Here is a 12,560-nt window from a genome sequence, read left to right as displayed (position 1 = left end):
AATTATACACCATGCTCACATCTAACATGAAAATGTTTTTCTTTTTTTTTCAAAAAATGTTTTAATGTCACTTCTCACATGTAATGACTTTGAGCAATCTCTGTAAATAAAATACACAAAGACTGAATGAATTTCTGCCTCATTTATTTGTATTAAGGAAGAATTGTGCAAAATCAGTGTTATTTGGTTGCAAACACATTTGCATTACTTAAATAGTAGTAAAAGCCAACTTATTTCCAGTTTCTTTACATATTTAACATATATATATATATACATATACATTTCCAGTTATCTTTTCTACTGAGTCTTAAGAGTGTAAGAGGTAGGTTGTTGGTGATAAGTCACTGACATGTGCAAGCATCGCATTGCCATAACTCTTCTCTGGAAGGTGCGCTGCTGAATCCTACGCAACCTAAATGGAACCACTGTATAGGACAGTTCTGATTATCACAAGCAACCATGTCATCAAGCTCTTCAGGCTGTCTGCAAAGGCACCACAACACAGCCTTTTCACATGCCCATCTTTTGGGCTGGGGAGTGTTACCTGGCGTAAGTGTGGCAAATGGTGTTTTGATTGTGTTTTTTCGTGCTCGTTTTTTGATTTTTTTCTGTGGGCTGTGAATGAAATAATGGCACAGGTAGGTCAGCTGAAGGGGGGGTGCTGGTAGGGGCTGATGGGACAACCTTGTGCTTGGGTGTTCTATCTGGCTGTAATGTGGCCAATGTTTTTCTGACTGTGTTGTGTGCTCGTTTTTTGGGTTTGTCTGTGGGCTGGGAATCGGCTGATGGCACAGGTTGCTCAGCTGAAGGCACAGGGGGTGGGGGTTGAGTGTAATGATGGGCTACAAGCTCAGGTAAGACCACCGTGTTAAAAAAAATTTGTGCGGTTGGCAAAAGTGTCTCCCAAAGTTCTAGGTCAGGCATGACACGCACCGTTGCAAGGCTTCTGGTCGTCCAAACAACAAAGTCACAGAAATGTGACTCTGTGACAAAGATCTGGGTTTGTACCTGTTTATAGTACTTGTGGGTCTGCTTCAACTCCATCCTTCCTTCTGTGAACTGCAGACAAAACTCCTTGTCAGTACATGCCTGCTGAATGTCATGGTCCTGGTGCTTAAAAGGGCATTTAATCTCCACACATCCTTTCCCGCAACATGCACAATGCACAAGTGCATCAGGAGTCGCACATATTTCAGGGAAAGAAGGGTTGATTATGAATCCACAGTCTTCCACTTTCATGTCCCTGTGCCGCAGCTCCGTCTGTGTGATGTAGGAGAACCTTGCCGTATCCTCTTTTTCTCTCCCCCATTTAATAGCCTCTGGGCAATTGTCAGTCTTTCTCAGTGAATGTTTCTGTGGATAGCACACCTTCTCCACAGTTGACTTTGCTGGTCTGGTTATTGAGGTGGAGACAACAGCGTGTATGATGGAGGCGGTTATCCTTCCAGCCCGTGTGCTGTGCCATATGTCAGACCTGTGCTGCTGTCTTGTGTTCTTTTCCAGTGCAGCTGCCTCTGTGGCTGTCACTGCCACAAGGTTTCTCAGGCCCTCACAGTGTTGAAGCAGGACCGACAATTCACAGCCATCCATTCGTGGGTCGCGAAGACGCAGCAGTGACTTAGGCAGGACACATGGCCGAATGGGGTCAGCATAGAGGTGGCAGAATTCCTCCATTACAGAGCACAGTCCGGACCTGTGTGCATGCATGAGTTCTGTGAGGGGTTTTAAATTGGCAAGTGTCTTCTGCGGCAAACATGTGCCACCTGAGCGGGTCCGGATCTTGGCTGCTGTGCTCGTGTCTCCACAGACTGCCCGATCAAGTGCATTTTTTCGGGCTGAGCTTGTTGTAAAGTCAATAGTATGGCCAGGCACTCCCCGCACTTTGGTTATGTTTGGGGGCATCACCCAGTACGCTTCAGCATCTGTTGGAGTTACATTTCCCCGCAGACGCACAGATGCATCGATCTTGTACAGGAGGGCTGCCACATGTGCGCACTTCTCTGCCACGCCAGCCATACAAGTGCAGTGAGCGCTCTCCACTTCCCCACATGCTGTAAGTATGACCCATGGCTGTAGGGGCTTCTGGCTGAGTCGCATGGAGTGATTCACCTAAGACAATAAAAGCATTATTAATAGCTTGCAGAGAAAATAATAGTACCATTAAAAACACATTTGATTTTTGTTTATAATCGATGTAGAATATGTATCTCTGCTCTGAGGACAAGAAATTAAAATCAATGCGATATGATTAATGTTCAAAAAGATGGAACCCACAGACTTTTTTGAAATGAGGTTTGATAAATATGTTTTGCTTTTAAAGCTGTGTGTATTTGGTTGGGTGACAGTTGTAGGTTACAGTTTGACAAAGGTTTAGAGTGTGATAAAAGCACAATGTTGTGTTTTATTGCGAGTCTACACATATAAGTAAACACTTTGCAGTTTGAATGACGTCCTCTATGAACTAAATGACGGAGTATGTTTTAATGTTTCCACTGCTCGATCGTGCCCGCGCGGAGTGTGGTGCTTAAAACATTAGCACGACAGTTTTCTGCACCAATTTTACAATCTCCAGGTCCTGTACCCATCCATCTGTAAAAAGACCTGGGCCTGCTGCAGTGACTTGAAGTTACTGAAAACATTGTGTGTGTATGCACTTACACTTAATATCAAGTAATTGTATATATAAGGGTGCTGGAAGTTGGGCAGTAGGTTGATGTCCCCTGACCAGTCACTATGCTCGTATGGGTCCAGTCCTTTGATTCCCTTTATTTTCTCCTCGTATCTCGTCTTTGCATTATGATTTAGTTTTTGACGGTATGGTCCGACAATTTTTTTTTTATCCTGCTGCATTTTGTTGAATTATATTCTGTTTTTCAATTTTCATGCCAGAACACTAGCATGCTATGCGCCGCCAGCCCATGTAAACATGGCCAAACGTACCCATCATTCTTTGCGTTCTGATGACGTTGCTGCCCAGTTGGTCACATGTCTTGGCAATCTCTATAGGCTCTATGCACGTCGCAGTTCCGGGTTCGCGAGTACTAGGCTATCAACTTCCGGTTCAACTTCCTGTTTATACACAGACAGATATGGCTCTCTTTTATAGTCGTTGTCTTCAGGACTTACCTCGTCTGATGGTAAATGATGTAGACCGACACATAAAAAAATCATGTGCTGCTCCCAACAGCAAGCGGGAAAAAGGATTTAAAATGTACATCGGCAGCTATATCGACAACTATGAGGGTAAGTAGCTAACGTACTTACTATATTAACCCCTCAGGTTGTGTTCGGGTCATTTTGACCCCGTGAAAATTGTAATTAGTTAATGTTATCGCATTGGACTGAAACTTAGTGACTTTGTTCACAAAGGGTATAACTACTTCTAAAATGTTTTTGAGAAAAATTGAAATGAAATGAAACGTGCGGGGCACAACGTAACGTGGGGCTAGTTGTAACACACTTGTTTTAAATACTTCCACACATGCCAGCATGACGAAACCTCTTTTACTGTCTATGGACGAAACTTAGTGTATTTACTAGTTGCCATATCAGCACTACATAGAGAAAAAAAATGCGCTAAAATTCAGAAATCGTTGTAAGATATCACTGAGCATGTATTTAACCTTAGCAAAACATTTTTTCTTACTATGTTAATTTTTCATCTCTGTTTTTTTTGTTTATTTAAATTTAGGCAAATCTGATACATTAAAAAATGCCATTATTTTATATGAAAAAGTTAATAATTGTATTTTATTGAGAAAATATTTTGGTTTGACTTGTATATATTTTTATTAGATCAGATAACATTTTAAGCTGTCATTTGGGCATGTTACAATGCATCCCACCTATGGGACATGTTGTCACATTTAACTTCTATTCTTAGGGGTATATCAAGAAAAAAAGTATACACTGTATTAATAAAACAAAACCACATAATTGTACTAGACATTTGGGAAATTAATGTGGGGAAAAATAAATACCCTAAGTAGATTTACACAAACTGAGAAAGTCAAAAAGCGTTAAGTTGTGCCCCGCTCTCCCCTACTTTTTGGGGAAGGGGGTTCAAACTTTTAGGCTCTCTCTTTCGGCATCCAAATGCACACTGACCCCAGGACAAAGTACAGGAAGTACAGGAAGTTGGCCCAGGTTGTTATGATGTTATGATGTGGCTCACAGTGGCCTGATGTACATGGAAGCGATGACCAAGGTCCTTTTGCTTGAGGCCCAAAGCAAGATGCATCATGAACAGGAAGAACTCGTCTATTGCAGGAAATGCCCGAGTGTTTCCAGCTTCCTTGGTGACTTTGGAGTTGGTGACACGAATCATTCTGTGCGTTGCCGGTTCAATCAGTTCCCAGAAGGCCATCAGGTGATTATAGGTTGCAAATCTGTCAAGAAATAAACATACATTGGTTCTCACATGGCATAAAAGACATACACTTAGCTTTATAGTATAGTAATTTCCAGTTTTGGAAAAAAGAATGCTGAACTACAAGTAACTGATACAACAATCTTGTAATAGTGTTTTCAAGACAAAGGCAACACTATCACAAATGCTTATCACAGGCAATATAATCTTACCTTGTATAAAAGCGTATGTCCTCATCGGACCCAGCAAATCTCTGGAGACCAAAGCGAAGTATGATCTTGGTCTGGTCCAACTGCTTCCGTAGATCTTCTATCTCCCTCGTCAACTCCTCATTTTCATGTAATACCATGTCCACAGCTGCAGCTTCGGGAACTGAACAATAATCGTGTCCAGACTTCTCCACGTCAAAGTCCATATCTTGCTCTACGTCCGAGTCAGGATCAGGGGGCAGCGGTGTCTCGCCGTTCCCAAACACTCGACCTCGGCGGCTGCACTTGGTAACGGTTCCACTCAAACAGTGTAGGAAAAACACCTCTTTTCAGACGTCTCAGACTAGTCCCTTCCATAAAGTCATCAGGTTTGAAATGAATGCTACACACCTTTGTGTTTTTGTTGACTTGGACGTCATCCCTCCTGATCTTAACGATCCATTTTTTTCTGAGAGCCTCTTCCACGGGAAATGAATGAAAACTCACAGTCGAGTTGTATCTTGCCGACACAATGCACGACGGCACACAACAATGTTCCGAACTAGGTCTCATTAGCTTTTGATATCGAAAAACCATTTTCTCCATAGTTAAGCTGCCAAGATAAGAATAACTAGAATGTTTGTCGTTGTTAACTTTCGCGCATCAGATCTAATACGGAACCGGAAACTGTTTGCCCAGTAGAGAGTGTAGTCGAAAACACGTCACAATCCCCGCTGCATAGAGCCTATTACATGCCTCAATCCGGGTGATGAACCTCAGTTGCCTCCGCTTCTGAGACAATGAGCCAACGGCGCCGGAACCAGTTTTGAAGTGGGAAGGCCACAATCTGAGCTGATTGTGATGTCATCACAACAACATTCCACAGTCAATATGTCCAATTTATAATATATTTATTGTCCATTTATATTATAGAACTGGATAACTGATGATGTCATAACAGTAAAGCCACTGTGCTGCTATATTGCTATATCCAAACATTGATTTAATAGGAAATCACCTCATTTTAGTAAGTAAACTTTGCTAATTTAATCACTGATTTTATATCTGCATGCACATCCCTTCAACTCAAACGTCCTACATGTTAAATTATTTAAAGTCGTGAAATTTTCCTGTTTCTTGAAAGCCTGAACGACCCTAAAAAAAATCTAGTTCTAGCAAACAAGATGCAAACCTGCCACAAATCTTCCACTCATTATTTCCACATGCAAATGTTTGCCAGATGTTTGCAGCTCTTCACCGGTAGTGGTGAACCTGCAGCTCACCTTTGGCAACAATGGACAATTTGACACATGATTGCCAAAATACTCATTTGCATGTGAAAATGATCATTGGTTTTAAAAGATGCATTTTTAAAGTTCACACTGTACAAGACAAATACTGTGTAATTATTGATAGTAATTTGCCTGTTTCAGTCATCTTTTCTTTCTTTTTTGTGCTGTCTCACAGAAAAAGATTAATGTAATTTGAATTCTTTTCATCATTGATGTAATTTATATAGTAGGAAAGTATCTGATCCATTACTCACAGTAGATAAAGCACAATATAAGAATGTGAACCACCAATAAAAAACAACAAGAACAAGAAGAAGAAGAAGATCTGAATGTTTGAGTGCTCAGTTCGGTATGTGGCTCAACTTGTTTAACTTCATTTGTGATATTTGTATTTATTTTGATGTATATTTTCTGTGCATGTTGTTTTTATCTCTTTGTTATTTTAATGACTGTAAAAGAAGCTCATTATAATCTGATGTAGTTTGTTTTGTTACTGGTCTTATGCAAGAGTCATAATGTCTCAGCTTCGTAAGTGTCATAAGTGTTTTGTTGTTGGCTGTAAAAGTGAACATAAGAGTCTTCATGCACTCCCGGCATCAGAGCCACTGAAGATGCGGTGGACAAGATGGGCTGGTAATCTGGCATACCAGGCATTTTCCCGGTGGGCCAATGCACTTTGGGGCCGATCAGGGGTAGACTGGCCATCAGGCAGAATGGGCTGCGATAAGCTAAAATGAGCCACCGCGTTATACAGAACGGACCACAAAACGGCACCGTGATATGCAGAAAAGGACAGCGAACACTCCCCCGCTCAAATTTTGGGCCAGTTGCTATGTAAAATCTCGGGCCGATTTCTCTTCCCAGTCCAGCCCTGCCTGCACTCCGGTATTTATGCTGTCAGTCATATAGTTTCTGATTTGTTGTTTCTGTAGTAACCAAAGCATGAGCTGTAAAAGTGTGCAGAGAGCAGCAGCTCATTTGCATTTAAAGAGACACACACGGAATCCGCGTGTTTTTGATTCCACCCAAAAAGATGCATTTATAACATGGTATAATAAATTATCCGTGGAGTATTTTGAGCTGAAACTTCACAGACACATTCTGGAAACACCTGAGACTTATATTAAATCTTGTAAAAAGGGGCATAATAGGTCTCTTAAGTTAAAATTGGTGAGGTTAAATTTTAGGTGAATTTATATAGTTTCCTTTTATTTATTTTATATTGACTACTTCACTCGACCAACTTCATAATAATCACTTTCATATTTTATAGATTTTAACTTTAGTAAAGTGTTTGTTCATTTATACTTTGATACTCACGTGATCCTGTAGAAGATTCTGCGTCACATAGAAATTAATAGATTTTAAAACTGTTAGTACACTCTTAAATACTGTTTTGTATTAACAAAGAATATAAATGCACCAAAGTGAGGCTGAGCATGACCCTGGCAGAGTCTCAAGATGCAGCCATACGAACAGCTCCTCCCAGACTGGCAACTGGGAGGAAGTGGACCACAGCTGATGCTGTAAAGCAAGCACAATCCGCACTCAGACATGGAGACATAATAGGACAGGTGCAACAAGGAAGAGGTGGGCTTGGACTAGGGATGAACTAAGTCGACCTGCATGGCACAAGGCAACACCTGTGGAGAGGAGAAAGATGGTAGTTGCGGAGGTCCGGCACCAACAGGAAGCAGAGAGATGCGCAAAGGCAGTGTCACAAGCCAAGCAGGCCAGTGTACTAACTGGGAAAACCTGGAGCACCATAAGCTCACTTGGAAAGATCTGTGGGAGATAGAAGGAAGCCAAATCAGCCTCATCATCAGGGCCACCTACGATATTCTTCCGACACCAAAGAATCTTAACCAGTGGTTTGGAGATGATCCAGCATGCCCTCTCTGCCAAACCCCAGCAACTCTCAGGCACATCCTCACTGGCTGAAAAATCAGTCTTTCCCAAGGCCGTTATACCTGGAGGCATAACCAAGTCCTACGGCAACTGGCATTCATTCTGGAAGGAAGGCGATCTTCCATTAATGCCCTCCCTCACCAAACATCTGGACACTCATCCACTATCCCCTTTGTGAGAGCAGGGCAGGGCCCAGTGAAACCAGCTGCAAGAGTGGATAGCACCCCCTTGGATGCCGCACGGGACTGGAAAATGAAAGTGGATCTAGATCAGCAAGCTCAGGCCGGATCTTGTATTGTGGTCAACTTCACAGAAGTCCCTGTTCATCGTGGAACTAACTCTACCATGGGAGGCTGCAGCGAGAGAAGCGTATGAACGGAAAAAGCTGAAGTACACCGATACAGCTCTTGAGGGAAAACAACAAGGCTGGCGTACACAGGTACTTCCGGTAGAAGTTGGATGTACAGGATTTGTGGCCACATCTATAGCCAGGCTCCTGAAGGGGGTGGGAGTTCGGGGACAGGCCTTCAGGAAAGCCATCAAATAAATGTCGAAGGCAGCAGAGCGAAGCAGCAGGTGGATCTGGATAAAGAGGAAGGACCCCAACTGGACTGCAAAGTACAATAAAGAGGAGTAAAAGCAGAAGGGGGCTCATCTGGGATGCCAGGTGTTGCCGTTGAGTCCTCTGGAGGTGTCGTGGGACTATCAACGAAACACCGGTGAAGGAGGATGCCCACCTGAAGACCCTGATTACGTTTTTACCCCTCTCCCCATTTAAAACAAGGAAGTGCTGATTATTAGGGATATTAACATCAAGTCCTAGAAGCTGAACTAAACTTAAATTCTGTCATAATTATTTGACCTCCCGTTGTTCCAAAGCAACATGAATTTATTTCTGTGGAAAACAAAGAGATTTTAGGCTGAATGATATTCTCAGTCACCATTTACATTCATTCATCTTTTTCAAATGCCTGGCCAATAAAACGGGTCATTATTCGGTTCAGTGTTTTCCTCTCCCTTAAGTGACATCGGATTATAGTGAGCGATGGAACTCTCCAGTATTAAACGCTGGGTTATATTCTCTTTTGTTTGAGCGTCCTGCGTCACTTGCTACAACCGCTGTTTTATTATGGCAAAATAAGGATATCAAAGTGCGAAGTTTGGCTGAAGACGCTGACCATCAATGACTTTCACTTGGTCAAGGGCATGCCTGAGGTTTCGTCTCTCGACTGCTCTAGAGGGAAATCCCTTTCAGGAAACCCCCAAATGGTAGGAGGGTTGAAGCCCCCCCACCCCCCACGTCATCCTGATGTGGAGTTGATGAAGCATCCCCTGCAAAAACATCACAAATTTCACATCTGGCTGCTTTCTTGCAGAAACCATCCGCACATATTCCCTTTAACACATTTTCAAACTCTAGCCAATTAGTTCCCAGAATTAGGAGATGGGTGAGGCGCGAACTTACTGCCGCATATATTCTATGCCTTTTTCCCGAAGTTTCATAACGAGGGTCACTACAGGGTAGTTTTGAATATCCCCATGCACACACTTCACCCACACATTTTTGTTTGTGCCCATATCTCGTGTTGAACCATACATTGGTGGACAGTGGTCTGGTTGCAATCCGTATCCACCAAGGCTTGATGAGTACTCTCCTTGACACTTATCAGTATCCTGTATGGGGCAGCCCGTGGAGTGTCGGGGATCTGGACCACTGTTCCCAGCTCCATCATATGGCATTGATCCCAGAAGTGCCCCGGATCCCCACAACTCCAGCAGGCTGGCCCAGGCACTATGTCTGCACCTGCATCGGCGGGCACATCTATCTGAGGGTGAGAGTGGTGAGGCAATGAAGGGGTGGGCACCCCTGCGAACGGGAAGAAGGTTTCAGTAGCGGGATTCCAAGCCTCCGTGGTACTGGGATGGGCTGTGGGGAGAGAGCAGAGTGAAAGGAGAGGGAGAAGAGATTGGGGAAAACACAGGGGGAGGGGAGAGAAAGTAAGAGGGCTTGTCCACCCTGTGGTACACCATCAGTTGGTCCTCCGTCAGTTGGACAGCTTCCTCCAGCAATACCGGGTGGTGGCACTGGACCCACTCTGCCATTCATTTTGGTAGCCGATGGATCAGCTGCACCAGCACCACTCGGTCGACAACTCCCTCGCCGTCGCGGTCCTCCACCAGCACCCCTTTCAACAGGCATCTCGGGACCATTGGGTGATGGCAAACGGGTGGCCAGTCCCCCCTAACTTCATCGTACAGAAGAGCAAATGGAATTGCTCTGGACTGCAACCAACCCATTGCAGGATGATCTTCTTCAGGTCATTGTAAACAGGAGACTATCCACCGGCAGGTGTTACATTTTCCCGTTTGGCCGATTTTTTTTCTTGAGGGTGCCGAGAATCGCCTGCTTGCATGTGAAGTGAATGAGGTATGTAAAGCGACTGAGACATAAAACAACCAGTCACGGTTCATTTTGTTGTTACGTGTCATCATGTTACAACAAAAATAGACAGTCTCATTTAAATGGTCTGCATGTCAGAGCCGCAACAGACATGTTTTTGCTCATAATGTTAAAGTATTGTCGAATGATAAAAAGGCAAATATCAATAAAACTAATACCATATACCGTCTGCAAATATCTCTTTTTAACAGATGTAATACACAAACCTTACAAAACTTGAACAGATCCAGTTTCCTGTGGAACGCTCTTAAATCTTCCTCTGAAGCACATATTCTATCAGCCTCTCCTCAACAGTTCCCTGTAACATTTAAGTTTCTTTTCTAATGATAAATATATATATATATATTAGGGCTGTCGATTTAACGCGTTAATTCAGTGCGATTAATTTGACTAAAAATAAGGCGTTAAAAAATTAACACAATTAATCGCAATGGCCGCACTGATATGGAAGATTCCTGAGAAAAGCAGAACAACACAAACATGCGTTACGTTCTTGTGTTCCAAACACTTGATGGAGCGCAAATCCGAACTAAGAGATCTCAAGATGTTTTCTAAGTATTAAACTATATTTAATGTAACTATATATATTTAATATATATTTTATGTTTATGATGCAACACCCAAGATGCTACACAAGCATGACTGACGCAGGTGTAAATTGACGGTCCTTAAACAAGCCCTCATAATAAATCTCCAACTGATTGACAAATTCTCTTGTGAAATGGTTTGCTGTGAACTGAATATCAATGACTGACTTATGATCTCTAATTTGTTTTCATGAAATCTGACTATGTGATAGTGTGAGCACTTGTGAAGTTTCTCACCAGTATGGATTCTTTCGTGTGTTTTCAGGAAATCTGACTGTGTTAAACTCTTTCCACATTGTGAGCGCTTGTGAAGATTATCTCCAGTATGGATTCTCTCGTGTTTTCAGGCTTTTTGCCTGTGTTAAAGTCTTTCCACAGTTTGAGCATTTGTAAAATATCTCTCCAGTATGGATTCTCTTGTGTGTTTTTAGATGTTCTGACTGAGTGAAACTCTTTCCACAATGTGAGCGCTTGTATGGTTTCTCTCCAGTATGAATGCTCTAAATTGTTTTCAGGCTATCTGAATGTGTGAAACTCTTTCCACAGTGTGAGCACTTGTGTGGTTTCTCTCCAGTATGTCTGAGTTTTTGTACCACTGGCTCCTTGAGATGATTCGCTTATGTTTTCCTCTTTTGTAAGTCACTTTGGATAAAAGCATCTGCCAAATGAATAAATGTAAATGTTGGCTTGCTAGGCCTAGGAATGTGTGCTTTTCTCTGGAATGAACTTTTAGTTTTTTTGTTGAAAAATTACATGTAAAAAGGGGGTTAAACACCACAGAAATGTTCTTTTATTTGATGGGGCTAAAGAAGTTTTGGAAGTGCTGGATAGCTTGAGTGGGTCAAAACAGGAAAGTAATGAGAATTACTCCATGAGAGAGACCTTTTTTTCTCTTGAAGATGACATATTCATACATTTATCAAGTCAAGTCAATTTTATTTGTATAGCGCTTTTCACAACACCCATCGTTTCAAAGAAGCTTTACAAAATATCAGACATTAACAGACGATAAGTCTATAATGTCGATGAATCATCATTGTGTAATTAGATAAAATACGATTGTTTATTGTGTTTAAAAAGAAGTAATTAAATAGTAATTGTATTAATAACCCCAGTGAGCAAGTTGAAAGCGACTGTGGCAAGGAACACAAAACTCCACAAAATGTTGATTAATGGAGGAAAAATAACCTTGGGAGAAACCAGACTCACTGTGGGGGCCAGTTCCCCTCTGGCTAACATTATGAATTTAGGATAGTTTTTTTTAAACATAGGATTTATAAACTAATCCTGAATGCATTCCGTGTCCAATGCAAGTTAAGCTCTATCGACAGCATTTGTGGCATAATGTTGATTACCATAATACATTTATTTTGACTCATCCCTGCTTTTCTTTAAAAAAATTCAAAAATGGAGGCCTGTCATTTCCATCCACACGCCCCAAGCTTCTAATCACCTGCACACAATTTCTCCAGCAATCAAAGACAGATCAAATGCTCACCACAGCCACAGTCAGTGTCTAGTCAACATTAGTATCACACAGACATCACTGCTCTTCTAAGGTAGAATTATGTAGGGTATCTTGGTTCAGGTTTGGGGAATGTACAATTAATATTAATGATTGTAATCAATGATTAATCATACGGTTTGAACTAGATAACAATACATTCTAAATTGCCCCAAAAAGGGGTTATATAGTCCAAGAGTCTGCTTCAGATATATATAGATAATTAAACACAACGAATTATAATTAATTAG

The 12,560-nt window shown here is 41.9% G+C and overlaps 2 protein-coding genes across 3 annotated transcripts in view; one reads left to right on the top strand and one right to left on the bottom strand.

The window, feature by feature from the left end:
- Positions 1-12,560, top strand: part of LOC127625016 (zinc finger protein 501-like) — a 617,707-nt gene that overhangs the window by 302,246 nt on the left and 302,901 nt on the right. The window lies entirely within an intron of this gene.
- On the bottom strand, positions 162-5,205 carry LOC127624995 (uncharacterized). Its single transcript, XM_052100020.1, has 3 exons — positions 4,582-5,205; positions 4,108-4,388; positions 162-2,109 (listed from the first exon to the last, which is right to left on the bottom strand). Exon 3 carries the CDS (start codon positions 2,095-2,097, stop codon positions 541-543), a length of 1,557 nt encoding a protein of 518 aa, XP_051955980.1. The 5' UTR covers positions 2,098-2,109; positions 4,108-4,388; positions 4,582-5,205; the 3' UTR covers positions 162-540.

This window comes from Xyrauchen texanus, chromosome 31 (genome assembly GCF_025860055.1).
Source record: "Xyrauchen texanus isolate HMW12.3.18 chromosome 31, RBS_HiC_50CHRs, whole genome shotgun sequence".
Lineage (NCBI taxonomy): Eukaryota > Metazoa > Chordata > Actinopteri > Cypriniformes > Catostomidae > Xyrauchen > Xyrauchen texanus.
This window is presented reverse-complemented; position numbering and strand designations above follow the sequence as displayed.